The sequence below is a fragment of the Zalophus californianus genome, chromosome 9, assembly GCF_009762305.2.
Source record: "Zalophus californianus isolate mZalCal1 chromosome 9, mZalCal1.pri.v2, whole genome shotgun sequence".
Taxonomy (NCBI): domain Eukaryota; kingdom Metazoa; phylum Chordata; class Mammalia; order Carnivora; family Otariidae; genus Zalophus; species Zalophus californianus.
Genome location: NC_045603.1, coordinates 18,396,295 through 18,417,605, shown reverse-complemented (window position 1 = coordinate 18,417,605; position 21,311 = coordinate 18,396,295). Strand labels below are relative to the sequence as shown.

The following is a 21,311-nucleotide window of genomic DNA, read 5'->3' as shown; positions in this document are numbered from 1 at the left end:
TTGTTCATAAAAAATAGAAAAATATTTAGCATACTTGCAAGAATTTGATTTCTCAGATATCACAATAATAATCTAATAATAATAATAATCCAACAGAATAAGATGTGGAACACAAACCAAGGGGATTTCAGATGATTCACTTAGAGGAAGGAGCTATGGCAGAGCAGAGTGGCACAAAGAGCAGAGTAAACTGATTTTCTAAGTGGCTCAGAGGATTTAAAGAAAAAAAGGAGGTATATGCTTTAATAAAAATTCTTTTGAGGATGGTGGTATTTCAGTTGAATTATCCAAACTGCTTATCTATATAGCTGAGAAACTTTCACTTCCATAAGTCACTCTGTCAATCATTAGTATACACCAAGCATTATTCCCAGTATTTGGGATAATCAGGTAACTAGACAGAAAAAAATCCCTATCCTTAATGAGCATATATTCTAGTTGGAGAGACAGAGAACTAACCATAAGTATAGCAAACAAGCAAATTATAGGGTGACTTGGAAAGTGATACATGCCAAGGAAAAAGAAAAGGATCAAGATAAGAAGTGAGGGTACCAGGCTGGGAAGGATGCACATTGCAGTTTGCAACAGAGTAATCTGCACAGGTCTTAATGGAGAGAGTGGGTTTGAACAAGGGCTTGAAGGAAATGAAAGAGTTAGCTAAGGGTCTCTTTAGGGAAGATCATTCTAGGCTTAGACAAGCCACTAAGATAGAGGCATGACTGGCAGGTGTGTGCTTCACCACGTACTCTGTAGTGCTGGTGTGGTATCTGATCCTAGAGCATGGCTAAGATCTTTTATATGAAATAAGGAGCCTTGATCCATCCAGTTTAGCCATACGGTATTATGCCATGCATGACAAGACCAGTGGACCATGCAATAGACCACAGGGACTTGGTGACCCAACCCTCAGTTCTGGTCCAAGTATGCCTGTGGTTAATTTCAACCATATTCTTTTCTCTTCAAGACTTCTGCGACCACAGCTTTCTTTCAGTGTGACAACAAATAGCACCCGATTCAGTTCAGCATTTTAATGACTGACTTAGGTGAACCACAGATAATCCACTCATGAGCTTAGGCATCGGGTATCAGAATGGCGGTCTACCCTAACAGGCAGATAGAGTGAGATTACTTGGCATCTATTACTAGTTGATACTAACTGATTGACCCTGACTAAATCACTCAACCCCCTCATGCCCCCATTTTCACATCTATGAAATCAAAATACTACTCTTTGCCAAGTCTATTTCTCAAAGTTGAAATAAGGTTTAAGTGAGGTAATACGTGCCAAAGTATGACAGAAGCAATAATGCACAGTGCAACGTGGCTTATCCACCTCTATGGCCCCAGCCCAGCATAATGTCTGACGTTCCATAAATGTTTGTTGAATAAATGAATAAGTAAGTGAAACTTACAGTGTGATAACAATCAAGAAAAAAATCATTCTGTTAGATATGGCTCATGTCTACACAATCAAAGTAAAGGTGGGTATTTGGGGCAGCTATCAATATAAATCAAACTAAATAAAATATTATTTAGACTTTCACCTGAAGACTTTTTAAACAAGTTATTTCAAAACATGATAAAAAAATTATAGACTACTCTTAGTTTAACTGAAGTCCTTTGATCCATAAAAACACAAGATATTCTTCCCCAAGGCAGGGAAGGGAGAAGGACAAAGAAAATAAGAATTCATTATTGCTCAGCAGATCAGTACAAGAAAGAAATCTTTTTAAATGAAGACAAATGTGAGTTCCTAATTTATATATTTGGAATATAAATAGCTATTGAATTGTTTCAATGTTACAATAAGATGTAAAGGAGAGAAGGAAGTATTTTGTACTTTGGCCAAGATGTTTTAGATGCCAAAAATTCTGCCCAATGAGTACATAGACACACCCACACAAAAATGTCCGGGTGAATGTAACCTCAAACTATTTGTTTAATAAAACTAGATTCCATTGAAAATGCTTACTCCAGGGCGCCTGGGTGGCTCAGTCGTTAAGCATCTGCCTTCCGCTCAGGTCATGATCCCAGGGTCCTGGGATCGAGTCCCACATCGGGCTCCCTGCTCGGCGGGAAGCCTGCTTCTGCCTCTCCCACTCTCCCTGCTTGTGTTCCTGCTCTCACTGTCTCTCTCTCTCTCTCTCTGTCAAATAAATAAATAAAAATCTTTAAAAAAAAAAAAAAAAGAAAATGCTTACTCCACATGAAAGCCACATGCTCAAGCAGAGAAATCCATCTCTCCTACCGAGACATTACCTTTAATGGTAAAATTGAGATTTAATACCATGCACTGAGATTTTGAAAGCCTGTTTTGTTAGTCCTGTTTGCTTCACGTTGGCCAGTATCTAAATTTATCAAGGACCACATCAGACAGAGAGGACTCAGTCAGGATAGGAGGCATCTCCAAAGAGTTTCGACTGATTTCTCCTACTGGAAGTTTTCAGGGACATATGATTATTTTCCCTTTTCTAAATTTTTACTTCCCACAATGAAAATTCAGAGAGGGGAAAAGTTCTAGGAACTGTTTGATTTGTGAAACTAGGTGAAGCAATGGTTTCAATTTTCTAGATTGATGCTCAAGAAAGATCAAAACCCAGCTTCTATCCTGTGATCGTTTTCTTCTTCGGTCTGGCAAAAATTGCTGAGAGAATGAAACCTGAATTCTAACCAGAAAATCAACCTTAAATCCCCCATTTCTGCCCTTTTTTTCCAGCAAAGCAAAAACTACAATTGATCCCCATGTAAACGGCTAGGTTTTTCCTACTTCAGAAGCATTAACTCTCGCCCTGTTGGCCACCTCACAAGGTCCATAAGGACATTGCTCAAGATTCAAGAACCAAAGCATGTCACGTGAATGCCTCAGCATCAGCCTGTGGCTCCACACTACCTGGGTTCAAATCCCTGTTCCGCCACTTACTAGCCTTGTGACCTTACCCAAGTTACTCAACTTGTCTCTGCCTCAGTCTCCTCGTCTGCAAAATGGAGATGGTGATAAGATAATGATAATATGTATGTCATAGACTTGTGGGGAATATTAAGTAAAGTGAGTTAAATATTTAAAAAATGCCTGGCACATATAAAAGCTGTGCTTGGGTTTGTGATGAGGAGGATGGCGGTGACAATGACAATGATGGTGAAGGTGATGACCCCCTTCTTGGCACGCTACTCAAAGCAAACACGAAATGCTTTGTTACTCAAAGTGGCCAATGACTGAAATCTCAGTAGTGGGTACCATGTAGAGAAAGGAGCAGTTAAACACTAACAAACCAGAATCCTCGGGCCACAGAAGTTGCTCAACAGTGTCACCCAGGAAAGGTCTCAATTCATCTTCTGCCTTTCCCAATACGGGAAAACTGCAGATTCCAATCAGGAAGTGAATCTTCTCACTCAAGAGACAACCAGCCCCTCTCGAGTAACCATACTAAGAACAGATGACAAGAGCAAAGGAGCATGGAGGACCCAGGAAGACCAAGCAGGAAGCCATGAGAATGCAGAAGGGCATCCTTGAGTGGAGGAAAGCCACTCCCGCATCTAAAGCAAGTGACAGCAGCAGGGTAGGGGATATTGGAGAGAGCAAACTGCCTAAAGAAATGTTGCTGGTTAAAAACCCTTGTCTCAAAATGACTCTGAATGTTTAGAGACAGAGATTACAACAACCTGCCAAAAAGGGTATATGGATGGCAGGCGAAAAAGTGACATCCCACTAAGGGAGGACCCACAGGTCAGCAGAACTGGGGTGACTCAGGAAAGAGGAAATCCAGACCCAACTCGGAGCTGCACTGGGAGAAGGGTAGAGATCTGTGTAGCTGCCATCTATGACACTGGCATATTTTAATAATATAATAATAATGGTTAAGAGTGATGGAGCACCCACTATGTGTTAGGCACCATGCTGAGCGCTTTGCTTGTTAATTCCAGGGTCAGGGAGTGGTAGGGGTTTGAAATAACTTGAAGCATCTCTGTTCATAGCAATCAAATGAGCTTAACAGAAATAAAATTAATTAACAAAACTATTCAGACAATTTCTAAACAAAGCCATGTTAGTTATATGTATTTTTTATGCAACTAATTAATGAAGTATATGAACAGATCCTAGGCTATAGAGTTCCCATGGCCACTAGCAGGCTGACTTCTACTTCCCAGCAACTTAAAAATAGAATATTCAGCCTGCTAAAATCCCAGACATTGTTTCTCTAAGAGAGATCAATAAAACACTGAATCTGGATGTTTAGTTTGCAAAGACAGAAAGTATCTCTTGGGGCGCCTGGGTGGCTCAGTCGTTGGGCGTCTGCCTTCGGCTCAGGTCATGATCCCCGGGTCCTAGGATTGAGCCCCACATGGGGCTCCCTGCTTGGCGGGAAGCCTGCTTCTCCCTCCTCCACTCTCTCTGCTTGTGTTCCCTCCCTCGCTGTCTCTCTCTCTGTCAAATAAATAAAAATAAAATCTTTAAGAAAAAAAAAGAAAGTATCTCTAGGTCTAAAAAAAAAAAAAAAACCTGGAAAATACTGCTTTAAGCAATGTTGAACTGTTTCCGTTTGGTTTTGTTACATTATGCTTTACTGCAGGACTTCTCAGAAACGTCCAATGTGCTAATGAGCACGGTTAATACATAAGAAAGGGACATCGAGGGCAGGGTTTTCCAAATTATTTGATGAGAGATTCCTCCCCTAATCCTCCTGCAGCATCTCCCAGAACTATTTTAGGAAATGCTAGTATTTCCTCAGGGATCTAGCCCATTCTAAGCCCCAGATATTTATTCATGTCCCTCAGGGAGAAAAGAATCAGAAAGAAGTCTCCAACCTCTTGCCCTGGTGTAAGGGAAAGTGAAGGTAACACACCCTCTGTGACAGATAAACCTCAAGATCTCTTTGGCTTCACTCAATAATTGTTCATTTTTCCTCACGCAACAGTCCCATGCAAGCAGCATCACCCAGGAAGTTTTAAAACTATTTGTTCTGTGCCCCACACCCAGAAGTTCTGATTTGATTGTTCTGGACAAGAGTCTGACATTGGGGAATTTCTTCTAAACTCCTCCAAGATTCTAAACCAGGATTGAAACACACTGAACCAAGGGATTATAAGAACTTCCTCATTTGGCATCTTCCATTCAGACCTCTGGGTTAGCCTCTGAAGAGCCTGTCTGTATTAGAAGTTTCTTAGATTATTGACCCATATGATATAATGCTATTTCCAAAATTCAAAGAGAAAAAGACCAAAGGGAGAGAATTATTTAACCAAAACTAGTATCTATAACGCATGAGTATCTCAGTTAAGTCAGTGTCATGAGACACACCCTCATATCCTATCTTGTTGATAAGCCCAGACTTTATTCTTTCTGGTTCTGAGTCTGATACTTTTCCATCATGTCCATGAAACTGGAGCACCTCCTCCTACTTATTGATGCATTAAATATTCATTGTTTTGGGTAGTAGAGGGTAGTGGTTAACAGTACTGGTTCTGGGGCCACACGGTTTGAAAACTGGATGCCCACTTACTAACTGTGTGACCTTAGAAAAGTTTCCAAACCTCTCTGCCTCCATTTCCTTATCTATAAAGTGGGGGAAATAATCCTAACTATTTCACCAAGAGCTGTGAGGATTAAAAGGGGTAATCCATGGAGAAGTCTAGCATAGTGACTAGCATATAGTAAGTTTTCAACAGATGGTGACTGTTACTATTTGTTTTTATTGTTTTCAAATGCACGTCTCTGCCCTAGGCTCTCAGATGTACAGAGAAGATGAAGGCTTGCCCCTGTCCTCAAGGAATTCACAACTGGGCATGGGATATTGACACAGACAGATGGATTGTGACAGATATGACTGGGCTTTTGTAGTATTAGGTGCAAAATGCTGGGAGAGTTTCCAAGGTGGTATTGGAGGGGCAGGACAGGAAGGCTTCCTATAAGAGGTGGCATTTGATCTGGGCCTTGAAGGGGAAGATGAGACCTACAGGTTCAGTCATTTGTTAGGACATGACATGGAAGAGGGGAAAGGATGAGTTGAAACCCCAACTGTCGGAGACTGCAAAGAGACATTTTTTTGCAATAGTTTGCCAGCCACCCCAAGTGAGGCTACCACCCTCTCCCAAGTCAAGGCCCTGAGTTTCTGCAACATTCTCCCTGTGGGATCATTGCCCACTTATGGGCACTCCCATAAATACTGCCTGGCAGCAAGCTTGGGACTTAGAATTCAGAGACAGAGGCCTGCAGTTTTCCATGGTGTGGTCGTCTACATGTTGGCGGGGCTGTGGGTCCAGGATGAGGCAGGACCAGAAGTGGGATGGGCCGAGCAGTAGGAGGCAGGAGTTTGTTCTTGGGAGTTTCATAAGGCACAAAAATTCCAGAGCGTGTCTCCACCTCAGCCCCTTCAGGATATCCTGTTATTCAACCAAGACATATATAGAGTTGAGAGTGGCCAGCTTCACCAGGACCCCTGGATTTGCCACTTTTCCTGTCTCGAGGCAGTTCTCACATATCATCTGCTTCAGTTCAGGAACAAGAGGGGAAAGGGTTTAAAGGCAAATACTGAAATGAATGAGAATTCACTAGGAGTTCATCAGACTACAATAGGATAGCCGAATAGTTCTGACAGGTGCCTGGCATAAGAAGGAGCAAATAGTTTCTCACCATGCTACAAAATCTCATACTTCTTCTTCTTGGATTGGTTATACACAATTCCTGCTCCCCACCTGAAACTACAGACCAGGTAAGATGACACTTGCAAGTTTGTTATTTTTCAGGTTTATGGTGTGTCCAATTTTTTTGCTTCCCTCTGTTGTCATGGGTACTGGACTTCATACAATAAAGAGAAAGCCAGTGGAGAATCGGATCCTAATGGTGGCGTGCCATCTTTCTGAAGGTGTGCTCACCCAATTGGTTCTATTCCTGTGCTAAACCACCCTTGCTAGGAGCTCTAATTTAATGCTAACATTCCTCTTTCCACTGCTGATGTTGATATCCTTGGCGGGCGGCGGAGGGGGGGGAGGTTGTTTTGTTTTCTTTTGTTTTAATAATCTCATCACTGTGTCATTTTGAATATAGGAAATAACAGTGGTTGAAGACAGATGAGTAGAGAGATGTTCTGGGGAATTCTGGGCGGGGTGATGTCTGCTTGAGAAACCCAGTATTCCAGAATGCCTCGGGAACTCATCCCTTCTACTTTCCACAAGTTGTAGTAAAATCACCCAGGGCAGTCATGTCAGCAGCTCCCATGAAGGACACCAGCACACCAGTGTCTCAAACAGGCTCACGTGAGCTGTCCTAATAGAGCATGTTGGGTATCAGATGTACAGCAAGGGCACCCTAAACAAGGGGTATGAGCAAGGCAGTCTGGCAGTTCTTTTAAAATGCATTTCACAAGGCATGATTTCTGCTCTATTATTCATAAAACTTAAACATGATGCTACATCTGTACCAGGCAAATTTTTATCAGTGCCAACTTGATCCCAGTTGGCAGTACTCTGATGATGCTTTTCACACAATTGCACTACTGGGTATTTACCCCAAAGATACAAATGTAGTGATCTGAAGGGGCACATGCACCCCAATGTTTATAGCAGCAATGTCCACAAATAGCCAAACTATAGAAGGAGCCTAGATGTCCATCAACAGATGAATGGATAAAGAAGATGTGGTATATATATATATATATATATATATACACACAATGGAAATTAGGCAGCCATCAAAAAAATGAAATCTTGCCATTTGCAACAATGTGGATGGAACTAGAGGGTATTGTGTTAAGCGAAATAAGTCAATCAGAGAAAGACAAGTATCATATGATCTCACTGATATAAGGAATTTGAGAAACAAGACAGAGGATCGTAGGGGAAGGGAGGAAAAAATGAAACAAGATGAAACCAGAGAGGGAGACAAACCATAAGAGACTCTTAATCTCAGGAAACAAACTGAGGGTTGCTGGAGTGGAGGGGGGTGGGAGGGATGGGGTGGCTGGGTGATGGACACTGACGGTATGTGCTATGGCGAGTGCTGTAAATTGTGTAAGACTGATGAATCACCGACCTGTACCCCTGAAACAATAAATTATATGTTAATGAAAAAATTTTAAAAAAAGAAAGAAAACACTAGAAGATAGATCATGGTTTAGTGCTCCAGCTTAAGGGTTTGGGAGCAGCGAGTTGGAACTGTGGCTCTCGTTTGTTTATTTAACAAATATTTCTGAGGACCAGTCACTGTGCTCCACAGCCTACTAGCTGTTCAAGCTTGAGCAAGTTAGCTAGTCTCTCAAAACTTCAGTTTCTCCCCCAACAGTGCTCCACAAACAGCTGAAATGATCATCCTCATCATCACCACCACCATTAGCATCAGCAAAGGCTTGCTTTAGTGTGGAAATCAGGCCTTGACTGGTGTTTAAAGCTGAGTTTGCTTTTCAGAGGAAACTGTATGAGAGATAAAATGAGCCATTCCATTTGAAAAGGATAACTTGAAAGTCAAGAGATTTCTTGAAAAGAGAGGATTAAATCTGACCTTTTAAGAAAGAAAAGAAAAAGTAATGTCCTTCCATACACCTATCTAAATGGGAAAACCTAATATAAAGAAATTCCTGCTTTAAAAATTCAGGAGGTTCCATGACCATTAAAGGCGGTTGATTCAAACTCTAGCTAAGGGTGGCTTTTATTGTTATTCCATAAAGAACATTCCAGGGCTATTTTGGTTCATAACAATCACCAAATGAAAGCTGCCCATGCAAACAGATTTCGTTTTTCTATATGCCACCGTACATCGTGTAGGAAAGAGGAATACTGAATCAGGGAATCAGAAGACCACGAACTTACAGTGTGACCTTGGCAAGTCACTGAACCTCCACTCCTCTTGGTTTTCTCCTCCCTAGAATAGGCGTGATGAAACCTGCCCTACTTATCTTCAGCATGGTCAAGATCAAATAAGATGATGCCCTTGGAAGTATGTAAAACCATAAATTTCTCTGTAAAAATAAATTTCTTCTTATGCAGCCTTTATCCATTTCAGAAAACTTAGAAGTAGTTATGATGTTCCCACCATCCCTACCTAATGCTGGGCCTGTACTGTTTAGGGATAGGAGTAAGTAAGAAGGAAGAGACATGGCACCCTCCCACAAGGGGTTTTTAAATGGAAAAGCAAAGACAACGAAATGTGTTCCACTGGCCAACCATATGAAGAGTAGAAGTTGAGAAAAGGAAGAGTTTGGTATGGTTTTGTGGAGTTGTTACACAGAGCCTTGGAGGATGAAGTTTGGGTAGCCAAGAGGAGAGGGGAGCACATTCCTCTCAGGAGAGGCAATAAGCAAAACATGGAGCGGGGAATGGAGAAACATCACAGGAACTAGCATTTACTGCCTACGACATTCCAGATCCTGGGCCAGGCAATCTGCATGTGTCATATCATTTAAAGGTCTCAATAACCTGGAGAGTGGTTATTATTATCTCCCCATTGCAGAGGATGACAAAGGGTAAGGAATTCATTCAAGACTGTACACTTGGGGTGCCTGGGTGGCTCAGTCAGTTAAGCGTTTGCCTTCAGCTCGGGTCATGATCTCAGGGTCCTGGGATCGAGCCCTGCATCGGGCTCCCTGCTTGATGGGGAGTCTGCTTCTCTCTCTCCCTCTGCCTCTGCCCCCCAACTCATGCTCATTCTCTCTCTCAAATAAATAATCTTTAAAAAAAAGATTTATAATAAAAAATTTTTAAAATTAAAAAAATTAAAAGACTGTACACTTAGCAAGATAAAGAGCTTGATTCTAAGCTTAAGTCTTTTGATTCCCAAATTCGGTCTCTCTTCATTGTATGAAGCTGCTTCTTCTTAAGCTTGATGGGAAAATGAGGGAGATTTGAGAGAGGGGACCAAATCCATTTGAGAGGATCAGCATCAACACCATGGACAATGAGGGATCCTGAAGACAGGAGCAAAATGTGTCTGCATCCTTCATTCTAGCAGCTAATTCTCTACTGCCTAATGTTGCTAAGCAACTGTTTCTAGTGTGTCTGTTGTATTTCCTACAACTCATTCATTCAATCAACAAATATTTACTAAGCTCTACTATGTTACAGACACTGTTCTAGGTACTTAGGGTATAGTCAAGGACAAAACAGAAAAAGATCACTGCCTCTTGGAGCCCACAGTCTAGCTGAATTATAATCAAAAGATTGCAAACATCTTCAGAGTAGGAATTACATGCTTCATAGCATTTAGCACCCAAACTAGACTATTTCTGTAGAATCAATGCTGAAAGAATATTCTTGAGACCTGTTGATCTACAACCAATTGACCCTAAATAATCACTTTAAAATTTTCCCATTTGGAAAGTGTACTCTATGACATATTTCAGGTTTCTCATTTGGGTACATGTGTGTAATGATGTTACCTTGCTTTACTGAATTCCAGACTTTAGATCAAGGATGGCAAACAGGTGGTACAAGCAGCCTCCTTCCTACCCACAGCAATGGCAGACATTGCTTGTTGATCCCAACACTCTTTCTAAATAAGGTGGAAAGCAACTAGCCAGTCATTACCAATCAACCTTGTTGTCATCCCTGTCATTCCATTGACTTGAAGCCAATAGGGAAGAATGACCAACCAAGGCTCGACTAATGGGACTTGATTTTTTTTTTTTATGTTTTTGCAGGCAAAAAGATGTGATAAGAAATCTCTGCTTACAATTAGGACTGAGTGCCAATCCTGTTCACTCAACTTGGGAATTAATTGCCCAGATGGTTACACCAAGGTTACCAATGGCTCCATGGGGGTTCGAGATTGCAGGTACTCAAGAGAAAATCTCGTCTTGAAATTTAAGGGATTGTGAATCCAAATTGAAACTTCCCATCTCAAAATCTACAAAGCATTTCCATGATTTTCCCTTATTTTAAGATTATATTCAGTCCAAACTTAGGTAACTTACAATTTACAGCCCTGAATCTAAAAAATTGACTGATTATTGATTATTGATTCACATTTTAATACAGAATTGACTATATTGCATTGCAAATAAACATTTTCCCTACATCTTGTCCTTCTTTATTTTGAAAATCTGGGTTTTGTTTCATTTGGAGAGGGTTCTAGTCAGAACATGGACTAAAAAGCCATGGGTCTGACGGTCATCTTACTAGCTAGCTATGGATCCTGACACTAATTAGAACCTGAAGTGGAAGACAAAGGAATTACAGCTTCATGCATTTTATGTGAGCATTGCATTCCTGAAATCCTCTTATGATTCAAAATCCTCATAATTCAAGGCTAAGCCTCAAAAAGGATGATGAGCAGTTTTGCTCACCAGCTAATGGAAGCAGCCATACAACTCAAATGTAAACACAATGTTTTATTCACTCAGTCTACTAATTTAGACATTAGACAGCTCTCAATGAGTTCATTCTTGATTCAGGGATGAAGGATCAGTACTATTTCTTATTTTGTATTAAATAAAAACTAAACACTGTTATATCACACTACTTTAAATTCATGTTTGCTTAATGTGACCATGATATATTCTAAAACCAAAATCATCAGTTTTATAAAAGGTTCCAAATACAAACTGGCCTAGAATTAGCAAGCATATGTGACAGTTGACCATTCAGTTACCAAAGCGGGCACACATCTGTGACCAGAAACTCTTAAAAAGTATATAGAAAGATGTAGGGTTCAAGGTTAAAATTATGTGGTGACTTTACTGAGGACTTTTTTGTCCTGGCTACTATTTTTCATGGCAAGGTGGACACTTGGTTACATACTCCCCACCTTACCATCCCCCTTCCAACACACACACACACACACACACACACACACACACACACACACACACACACATCCAGGATAAGATTATTGCACTCATGCTCTCTGTTTTAGAATTGAAGACTTGGATTTGCCATTCATTTATGCTGAAATAAATCCAAGATTGCCTCTTGAGGGGATGTTTTGTTCTGCCCTTGGCTCTCCCTTTTCCCATCTTTGTGAAGAAATGCCCCTGCCAGTATTCTCAAGCTTTCAGAGGAACTGTCAATTCTGTCTCCAACTTGACTGGCCATAAAGCCAGTAGCTCAGGGACTGGATTAGAAGTACAACCTTGAACTCACAGTTGCATCACACTATTCTTAACAGCCCCGTTGAAAGAAATGATATTCATGGAGGATTGTTTCTAGATACACTAAAGTCAAATCCTAGAATAAGTCACCCATGCGGAGATACCCCGAAAATAGGCAATGGTATTTTGCCGCTACAGAATTGCTATTCCAGATCTGCACCTCAGATGGTATAAAAACCGTTCTAAGAAATTCATCATTACATCTCCCTTGAGTGTAAGGTGGCAAATATTGCCCATTATATTACACCGCCTCTCACGGAAATGTCTACATCTACAGTATCTGCAAAAAAAAAAAAAGTGCTAATCCTAAGCAGTTGTTTTGTTTTAAAATCCAGAGATCCTGTGCATCACAGAACTCATGATCTTTTCCTTCTCGTATTGGCTGTGACAAGTGTGAGGTACACCTCTAGCATGTGCCTAGAACCTAACACTCTTTCCTATCTACTAACCTCACTTCTGACATGACTGTAGATATTCTACCTTCATTTGCATTGTGTTCTGATTTTTTCATCCATTTCATACAATTGAAGGTAAATCATTATTAAGTTTTGCTCTCCCTGGACAAAAATGTATTCAATCTCTGTTTTTTTAAATATAGGCAAGTGTAAAGAAAGACCTAAATAAAAACCTGGGCTAATCCCACTGCCCAGAGTTAACTGCATTGCTCTGATCATGGGTTTATGTCTTCTACTTCCCCTCCAAGGTACATATTTGAGATCAGAAGGTACTCGCTGTCTCTCCCTGGATGCCGCCATATCTGTAGGAAGGACTATGTCCAACCTCAGTGCTGTCCAGGCCACTGGGGCCCAGACTGCATGGGTAAGTGGCACAGCGCTTTTCTTGGATTTTGATACTTGCTTCTCAATGTCCCATTTCACAGAAACTCGAAAGGAAGGAAGTCTGATAAAAGGAGAGTGTCAGCACCTTTTTCTAGAAAGTTCCATTTCCGTCTATCTGTAGAAAAATCTTTCTTGCTCTGTCAGCTTTTATAAACAAATCTGCTTTCCTCCAGTTAGAGGTCTCTTTTTAAGAGAATTCCCTTACAAGTCAGAAAAAGGGACAATTGAAAGGATATCCATTTTTATAAAAAAGATAAGGGACCATAGAGAAGATGGAAGAATGCTGGGGCTACTATAACCCTGAGAACAATTTTCTTTAAGAAGGAATTTTATTATAGCATCTCAAAGACCGTAGTTATTGTTTAGCAGCACAAATAATCATTGAAACTACTAAAACTCTAGTCTTTAGGATGGAATATCAAACTCTATGATGACCAGTTTCACTGTAAGAAAAACTAGCAGCCAAATCTGAGTTGATGGTGCAGTTAGACTTCTTTGGTCAAGCATAGCATTTGTCAGCTAAAATTGAACTTCTGTCATGATTAAAGATGTTAACACTCGAATAGTGGCTGAGTCCTTGCTATGATATGCAAATTTTGTGAGATCACTTTTTTCCCTTGGAGAGTAAATGTCAGGCATTTTAATTCGCACATTGACGACTTGTTTCCCATTTTCTAGATGTAATGAAACATCTCCTAAAGAATCCACTTAAATGGAGGGGTGCTTGGGTGGTTCAGTAGACTGAGCATCTGACTCTTAATTTCAGCTCTGGTCATGATCTCAGAGTGGTGAGATCGAACCCCGTGTCAGGTTCCTCGCTCAGCAGGAAGTCTACTTAAGATTCTCTCTCCCCCTGCCCCCCCCTTTCTCTCTCAAATAAATAATAAATAAATAAATAAAAATTTTAAAAAACAGAATCCACTTAAGGAGAGAGATTAGTTCTCTTTTGCTTTTTTTTTAAAATTAAAATAATCTAAGCAAAGTGCACACAGCATGTAAAGTTTAGAAAGACTTTTTGTCTTCTTTCAGTCACACATAGGAAATCCTAAATGGTTTAGCTTATTTCCCTGCCTTTTTTTTTCATATGCCTTCTATACAGTTGAGCCCTTCTTGTACATATGATGTTGAAACCTACTGTTGTGTTTTTTTTTAACTAATGATTTTTTTTAACTAATGATTAAAAGAATAATAGCTTCCATTTATTCAACATGGCTGACATGTGGTACCAGAGAGATACTTGGCCTATATTATCTGATTCAATTCTTAAAACAAATCTTTGAACTAGACATTTTTATCTCCATTTTGCCTATGAGGGATCAGAGATTTGAAGATGATCTCTTACCAATTTCTTTTGGCCTGATAAATGATAGAGCAAGTTCAAGTTCAGGGCTGCCTGTCACCAAAGCCTTCTGTCTTTCTACTCTGTCCCATTGCCAGAGCAGCTTATAAAGAAAGAAAGAAAGATGGGGCGCCTGGGTGGCTCAGTCGGTTGTGAATCTGACTCTTAATTTCATCTCAGGTCATGATCTCAGGGTCATGAGATCGAGCCCCTTGAGGGGCTTTGCACTCAGCGCAGAGTCTGCTTGAGTTTCTCTCCCTCTGCCCCTCCCCCTGCTTGCATGCACTCTCTCTCTCTCTCTAAAATGGATAAATAAAATCTCAAGAAAGAAAGAAAGAAGGAAGGAAAGAAAGAAAGAGAGAGAGAGAAAGAAATGGGAGATCCTCCAAATGTGTTTCTAACTTCTCTTTTGATTGGCAAGTCCCTTTACCCTTCCAGTCAATGCCTGAGTTATGCTCCTTGTGCTGGAAAGATCAAGGTTTGGGGTTCAGGAAATCCTGGCTTTCTCTCTATTAACCTCTCTGTTTTCAGTTTCACCCCAGCATGTGGACACTGTGTGATTCTGAGTTTGTTACAATGGAATCAAGTGATTAACCCACCCTTCTAGATTTCAAGAACTTTTTAAGCACCAAATGTGGTCAGGATTACATCAAGTTCTTATAGACATGCTGATATAATACAAAAACTTTTAGATTTGCTTTTCTCTTTCTAACCCATGAAAACTAATCTGATGCTGTTATTGATCAGACCCCTGTAGAGAAGAAAAAGGTTTGTCCAAAATACAGCAACAAAAGTCAGTGCGTGCAACATCAGGAATGACAGACCACAGCTCAGAGAGCAAAAGGACACTAGTCCTGCTCCCACATTTGCCTTGACTCTAGTCCCATCATTGGGCAATTTACTTCCTGCCATGCCTCAGCTTCCTTAGCTGTCAGATGGGGGTCCAAAGTCCAACTTTACAAAACTGTAGTGGAGATTTTAAAACATTCATGTAGATAAAAAGTACTTGACAGAGAGACACTGAAAAAAACACTTTAATGATGTTTTAGGAGTAAATGAATGAGTGAACAACAGTCAAAACAGACCTCTGACGGTTAAAGCCAAATAAAGTGACGTTCTCTTTTGAGCCCTTCTTAAACATGGGTAACTCCTAAAACATGAACAGACAGACAGGATTCAAAATCTTCAGTGGGCTTCATGCCATTGCAATATGCTATGCACAAATGGGGCGAGGCTCCTGTCTGCGATCCAATGTGCATGGTTCTTTGAAGGCTCACACATTCCCTTCTGCTAGGTTTTGAGGCCAGAGAAGCAAAGTATGTGAAAAGCAGGGGCTTGGACGGTCTTTCTACTGTCCTCTCGTTGTAGCAAAAGGATGCGTCCCTTTATCTTCATCTTCCAAACATACCAAATGTCTCCAAAGGCTTCCTTCCTTTAGCTCAGGAAAGAGATAAATGTTCTACTTAGCCGTATATTTCACCTCTCGCATTTTGTGGTGATGACAAGTGAGATCTTGCCTATCACTTTACATTTCCGCAAGGATAAGGCCATTTTGGAGCTGCTGACGTGTGTCCATATATCTTTCTGATGAACCACAAGCTTTGGGATGGCCTTCTTTCCAAGGCCAGCGCAGCATCCGATTCCTTTTCAGTGCGTCAACAAATACATTCATACTGAATACCCTTGGGTTACTTTTTAAGTTATTTTAAAAATGCCTCATTCCAATTAGAAAATAGCTCTGATCAATTCAAAAAAAAAAAAAAAAAAAACCCAGAAAACACAAAAAAAGCACAATGAGAAAAAAATTGCTCATCATCTTTTAAAATTAAGAATAAAGCATGGATCCTCACATGGAAAAAAAAAAAAAAAAAACATGTCATCCTGACATAAGAAAGGTGTTTCTACCCAGATTTAACTCACTTCTCCCTCATTAAAAACTATACTGCTTTATCAGATCAGCACACAGCAGTCTTTACTAATTAGCACACAAACATATTTGTAACATTGAAATGATCACATTTGAAAAACCAATATCCTACTTGAGAGGAAATCATTTTTTTTTTTAATTTGGGCATCCCAGTTCTCTTGATTTCACCACAAATGTTAACTGATTTTTGCAAACAACTCAAAGTAATGGGAAAAGAATGTGGGCAAAGGGGTTATAGTGAACCTGGATCACAGCCAAAACAATCTGATTATTTCAAAGGGAAATGGTCTTGATGCTTCTTTTTGAGGTTGGTGTCATCAAATTCTGCACATTTATTTTTTTTTTGTACTGTACTATTTATGTTTCCAGATCTCTTTCTTTCCTCTTGTACGTTTCTTGCCATTCACTGCACAGGTCGCAAATAACAGACTTCTGTGAACTTGAAACTGGTCTTGTAGGCATGTTCCTTTTGGCTTTGAGTGAGAAATAAAGCTGAGTTCACCTGAGGAACCTAATTCACATCGGTTTCCCAGGGAGACAATTTCAACCAAACTCTAAGTGAAATACCAAGACAAAGTCTCTGCCCAGCACCGTGAGCCAAACTTTTCAACAATGGTGGTAGCATGAAGTAGGCATCTCTAGAGTTCCCTGGGAGATAAAGTTACAAGGAGGTCTTTGGCATCTTGCTGCAGGGGAAGTTTATTATCTTCCTTTAAAGAAACAGAACGGTTGATGATTTGCTGACAGCTTATAACGGGTAAGCCTCCTGCGTGAGGAAAGTCACAATGCAAGAAGAGACCACCAGGGTAGCAGTAACTAAAGGGAAATGGGATAATGACCTGAAATAGCTTTATCAGCTACTTGAGCCTCACAATGCGTCAGAAATGTGCCCTGATAGCAAATTCTGTAATATCTTTCCAAGCACGGTTGCTGAGAATGTCAATTTTACCATCTTTCTTCTTAATGGGGGCCTGAGGTGATAGAAAGTGATTTGAGAAGCAGGACTAAAATTCACACTTTTGCTTTAAAAATTTTATTTAAAAACTGAACAAGTCATTTCATAGATTTCAAACTTAAACCATCCAATTTAGGACATAAAATGAGAACTCTTTGTGCCCCCACACTCCTGCTATCTTTTTCCCAAAGTTCCTTCCATGGTTGGCCGACTCCTAAAAAATCAAGCATTTATGGAGCACCGACTATATGCTGCTTATAATCGCATATCTGATAGGTCCAGTGTCTACCCCCAAGGGGCTCACAGATTAACATAAGAAAGAGACACAAAAGCAGGGGAGGAAAAAATAATCATACCTGAGAGCCCAGCAGAGGACCTGGGGATTTTGAGGAGTTTCGCAGCTTGCCCAAAGGCAGCCAGACTAGGAGACAAGCCTGTCTTGCTGCATAGTCCTGGCTCTAACCCGCTACTCTCCCCTGCTTCCCCAAATAACTATTGGTTTTGCCAAGTCAACTGCTGGCAAGGCGACCTGCCCCTCTCTAACCTACTTCTAGAAAACTTGCTTCCACCAGCAGCCAGTTGCCCATCACTGCCTGGAATCGATTCCATGACACCTGAGCTCCCCCTGGTTCTACCCTTTAGCTGAGAGGCCATGGGGTTTTACAGTAAGATGGCACCAGACTCTGAAGTCCCATTGGCCTCCTGACCCAGCATTTACCACGCTCTGGTTCTGGGACCCACTCTGTAGGGCTATCAGATTTAGCAAATAGAGGACACCCAGTTAAATTAATTGCAAATAAACAACAAATACGCATACAGTATTTAGGGCATACTTGTTCTAAAAAAGTATTCATTGTTTTATCTGCAATTCAAATTTAACTGGCATTCTATATTCTATCTGGTAAACCTGTCCTTCAGCCTTGGTTTTCTCATCTACAAAATGGAAATAATGATACCAATAGGCCTTCCTCCGAAGGTTGTGCTGAGGTTTGAGGATGCTGAGGTCTGAGTATTAGGATGTTCCCGAAAGGTGGCAGGTATTCAGAATATGCTAGTTACCATTTCTGTCTTTTGTGGTCCAGGGGGTGTGTCTAGGTTTGATTTTATATTCTAAGGTACTGATCGTATATGCTCTGGCTTAGTGGTTAAGGACTCAAAATCTTGAAGTCAAGCCTGATTGCAGTGCCCATTCTAAGACTTGCCAACCACGTGATCTTGGGCAAGTTACTTACTTCTCTCGGCCTCAGTTTTCTTATCTATAACCTGGGGATGATGGCAATGATGATGATGTTAACAACAGTCATGCCTTCCTCAGTTGTTGGGAGAATAAGACCATGCATATAAAGTGCTTAGCAATAGTAAATGCTTGACAAATTCTATCCATCTGTCATAGAGCTGATAACCAAGTCACAGTGCCAGCAGCCTGGGGAAGACTTTCCTGTGCATCTCGTTATTTATGTAGCTTATGGCCCCTTAGGTCAACTATTTTTCTTCCCACAATTGTCTGCCCTTCTGTGGACCCCATGGGTTACCTGGATGACTCAAAGCAAAGGCCTGCCTTTCAAGGATATGGGGAAGATAAGCCATCAGTCTGCCTGGGCTGCTGTAACCAAATACCATAGCAACAGACATTTATTTCTCACAGTTCTGGGGGCTAGAAAGTCCAAGATCAAGATGCTACAGATTCAGTTCCTGTTGAGGCTCTTCTCCCTGGCTGACAGATGACCACCTCCTCACTGTGTCCCCATATGAGAGAGAGAGAGAGAACGCTCACTCTGGTCCCTCTTTCTCTTCTTATAAGGACGTTAATCCCATCATGGGGTCCCTACCCTCATGATCTCATCTAAACCTAATGACCTCCCCAAAGCCCCACCTCCAAATGCCATCTTGTTGGGGTTTAGGACTTTAGCATGTGAATTTGGGGAGGCACAGACATTCAGTCCATTAACAGTAAGTATTCACCTTGGCCTTTGGCCCACTGGGTCACAAGCCACTCGAGAGAAGTCTGGGCCAGGACGAAGCACCTGCTAAGAGAAAGACTTCCCTCCCTTGCAGAATATGTGCTGTTCAGGCTTAGGAAGATTCCCAGAAGACAGCAAATTAATACCCAACCTTGACCTAGATGCCTTGACCCTTAGCACAGCCACAGGCAGATACCCAGTGACCCCTGAATAAAGCAGACCGCCCATTTCAATGAGAAGTATGCATTGGAACACCTCTTCAGAAACAAGTCTAAAGCACTGAAGCTGGACTCGCCAGCCCCTTCCTGCCGTAGGCAAGAGGAACAAAGGCCCCTTTTCTGCTCAGGCTAAATCTCATTTCACTTTCTTGTGAAAATACAAAGAGAAAACATTAGCATCTTTGAAAATAATTGTAGGCATTCAACAAATCTTGAATTAATTACTTAATTAAATGAAAGGCTTGTAAAAACATTTAAACCATGTAGAATAATTTTAAGCTATCCCTACAGAGAAGCACAATTCTGAGCCTTTAAAGTCAGACAGAGCTGGGTAGACTCCTTGTCTCCCAGTCTGATGCCCATGTGACCTTGTTAATGGTCCTCTCTCTGCCTCAGTGTCCTCTTAGGTAAAATGGGGATTGTAACACTTCATAGACTAAAGAGTAATAGTTCATAGTTGTGAAGATAACACATGTAATGTCCTTGGCGTTCCACTCAAGGTTTAGACTGCTAATAATAATAATAATAAAAAGAACAGCACAAAAAGGAAACAAAAACAAGTCAAGTTGGTCTTTTTAAGGCCAACATCTGGCTCGTGAAGGTGTTCAGTAACAGTTTACCAAAGGGTGGCCCTGAAGAAATGCTTCCTGAACATTGGTGTTCTGGAACTGAATGTATTTGAACGAAAAGGCTCAGAGATTGAAGGTCAGAAGCTGAATGACTGACCATGTGCTTAAAAATAGCCCTTCCCGATTCTAGTGTCTTGCTTTGTTTTCCTTTCCGGTCAGTATAATTATAGAAAAGGACATCTTTGAGGTCTAAACAGAAGTCACGTTTCATTAATTATTGACAAGGACACTGACCACCTTTCCCAAACCTATCAGGAAGGCACATGCTCAGCTAATGGATTGTTCTCATTTATTCTTAATTTATAATTTCTGTACAGTAAAACCCACCCTTTTCAGTGTGCAGCTGTATCAGTTCTGACAAGCCTCTTTTGTGTAACCACCACCACCATTAACTTAGAGAAGAGTTATTGCATCCCCCCAAATCCCCTTTGCTCTCATTCCCCCCATCTCCTGCCCCCTGGCATTTACTGATCTGTTTCCTGTGCCTATAATTTGACCTTCATGTCATATGTTTGGAGTGATACCGTGTGTGCCTTTTGAGTCTGGCTTCTTCCACTTAGCATAACGCTTCAAGATTTGTCTGTGTTGCTGTATGTGTCTGTAGTTCATTCTTTTCTAATGCTTCATAGTCTGCCGTGATGTGGCGGCAACCAGTCAATCCATTCACCAGCTGGAAGATGTTCGGGTTTGTTTCCAGTTTGGTGCAACTAAGAATAAAGTCATTGTGGACATTCATGCACAGATTTTTGTGTGTACCTACATTTGATTTCACCCGGGGAAAACTACTTAGCAGTTGGAATCCTGGGGGCACCTGGGTGGCTCAGTCAGTTAAGCTCTTGGTTTCAGCTCAAGTCGTGATCTCAGGGTCATGAGATTGAGCTCTGGGTCAAGCTCCGCGCTCAGCTGAGAGTCTGCTTGAGATTCTCTCCCTTTCCCTCTGCTTTTGCCTCCCCCACTCGCACTCTCTCTCTCTCTCCCTCTCTCGCTCTCAAATAAATAAATAAATAAAACCTTAAAAAAAAAAAGTGGGAGGCCTGTCCAATGTATGTTTAACTTTATAAGAAACCGCCAAGCTGTTTTCCAATGTATATGCATCGTTTTGTTTGGTTTTTTTTTTTTTTCATTCTTACCAACAACATGTGAGAGATCCAATTGTTTGGCATCCTTGCTAGCAGTTGATATAATCAGAATTCTAAAAAAATTTGCCATTGTGTGCGGTGGCATTCACTGCAGTCACTTTAATTTGCATTTTTTCATGTGCTTATTTGCTATTCATGTATCTTTCAAGTTATTGTTTCTGGAACATTGACAGTTCTTTAAATGGTTGACGTACAAGTCCTTTATGTGATACATGATTTGTAAATATTTC

General features: G+C 40.9%; 1 protein-coding gene across 11 annotated transcripts in view; it reads left to right on the top strand.

Moving 5' to 3' along the window:
- The first annotated feature begins 6,440 nt into the window (after positions 1-6,440).
- STAB2 (stabilin 2) overlaps positions 6,441-21,311 on the top strand; it is a 147,214-nt gene continuing 132,343 nt past the window's right edge. For 9 of the 11 annotated variants that reach the window (XR_003519900.1, XR_003519902.2, XR_003519901.1 and 6 more), the window contains exons 1-3: positions 6,441-6,707; positions 10,626-10,759; positions 12,778-12,893. Coding sequence is in view for 8 of the 11 variants with exons in the window: in XM_027593931.1 (XP_027449732.1) it covers positions 6,630-6,707; positions 10,626-10,759; positions 12,778-12,893 (328 nt within the window). In the remaining 3 variants the exon portion in view is untranslated. Of the gene's footprint in view, positions 6,708-8,855; positions 8,927-10,625; positions 10,760-12,777; positions 12,894-21,311 lie in introns of all 11 variants that reach the window. The other 2 variants (XM_027593933.1, XM_027593936.1) reach the window with 2 other exon arrangements.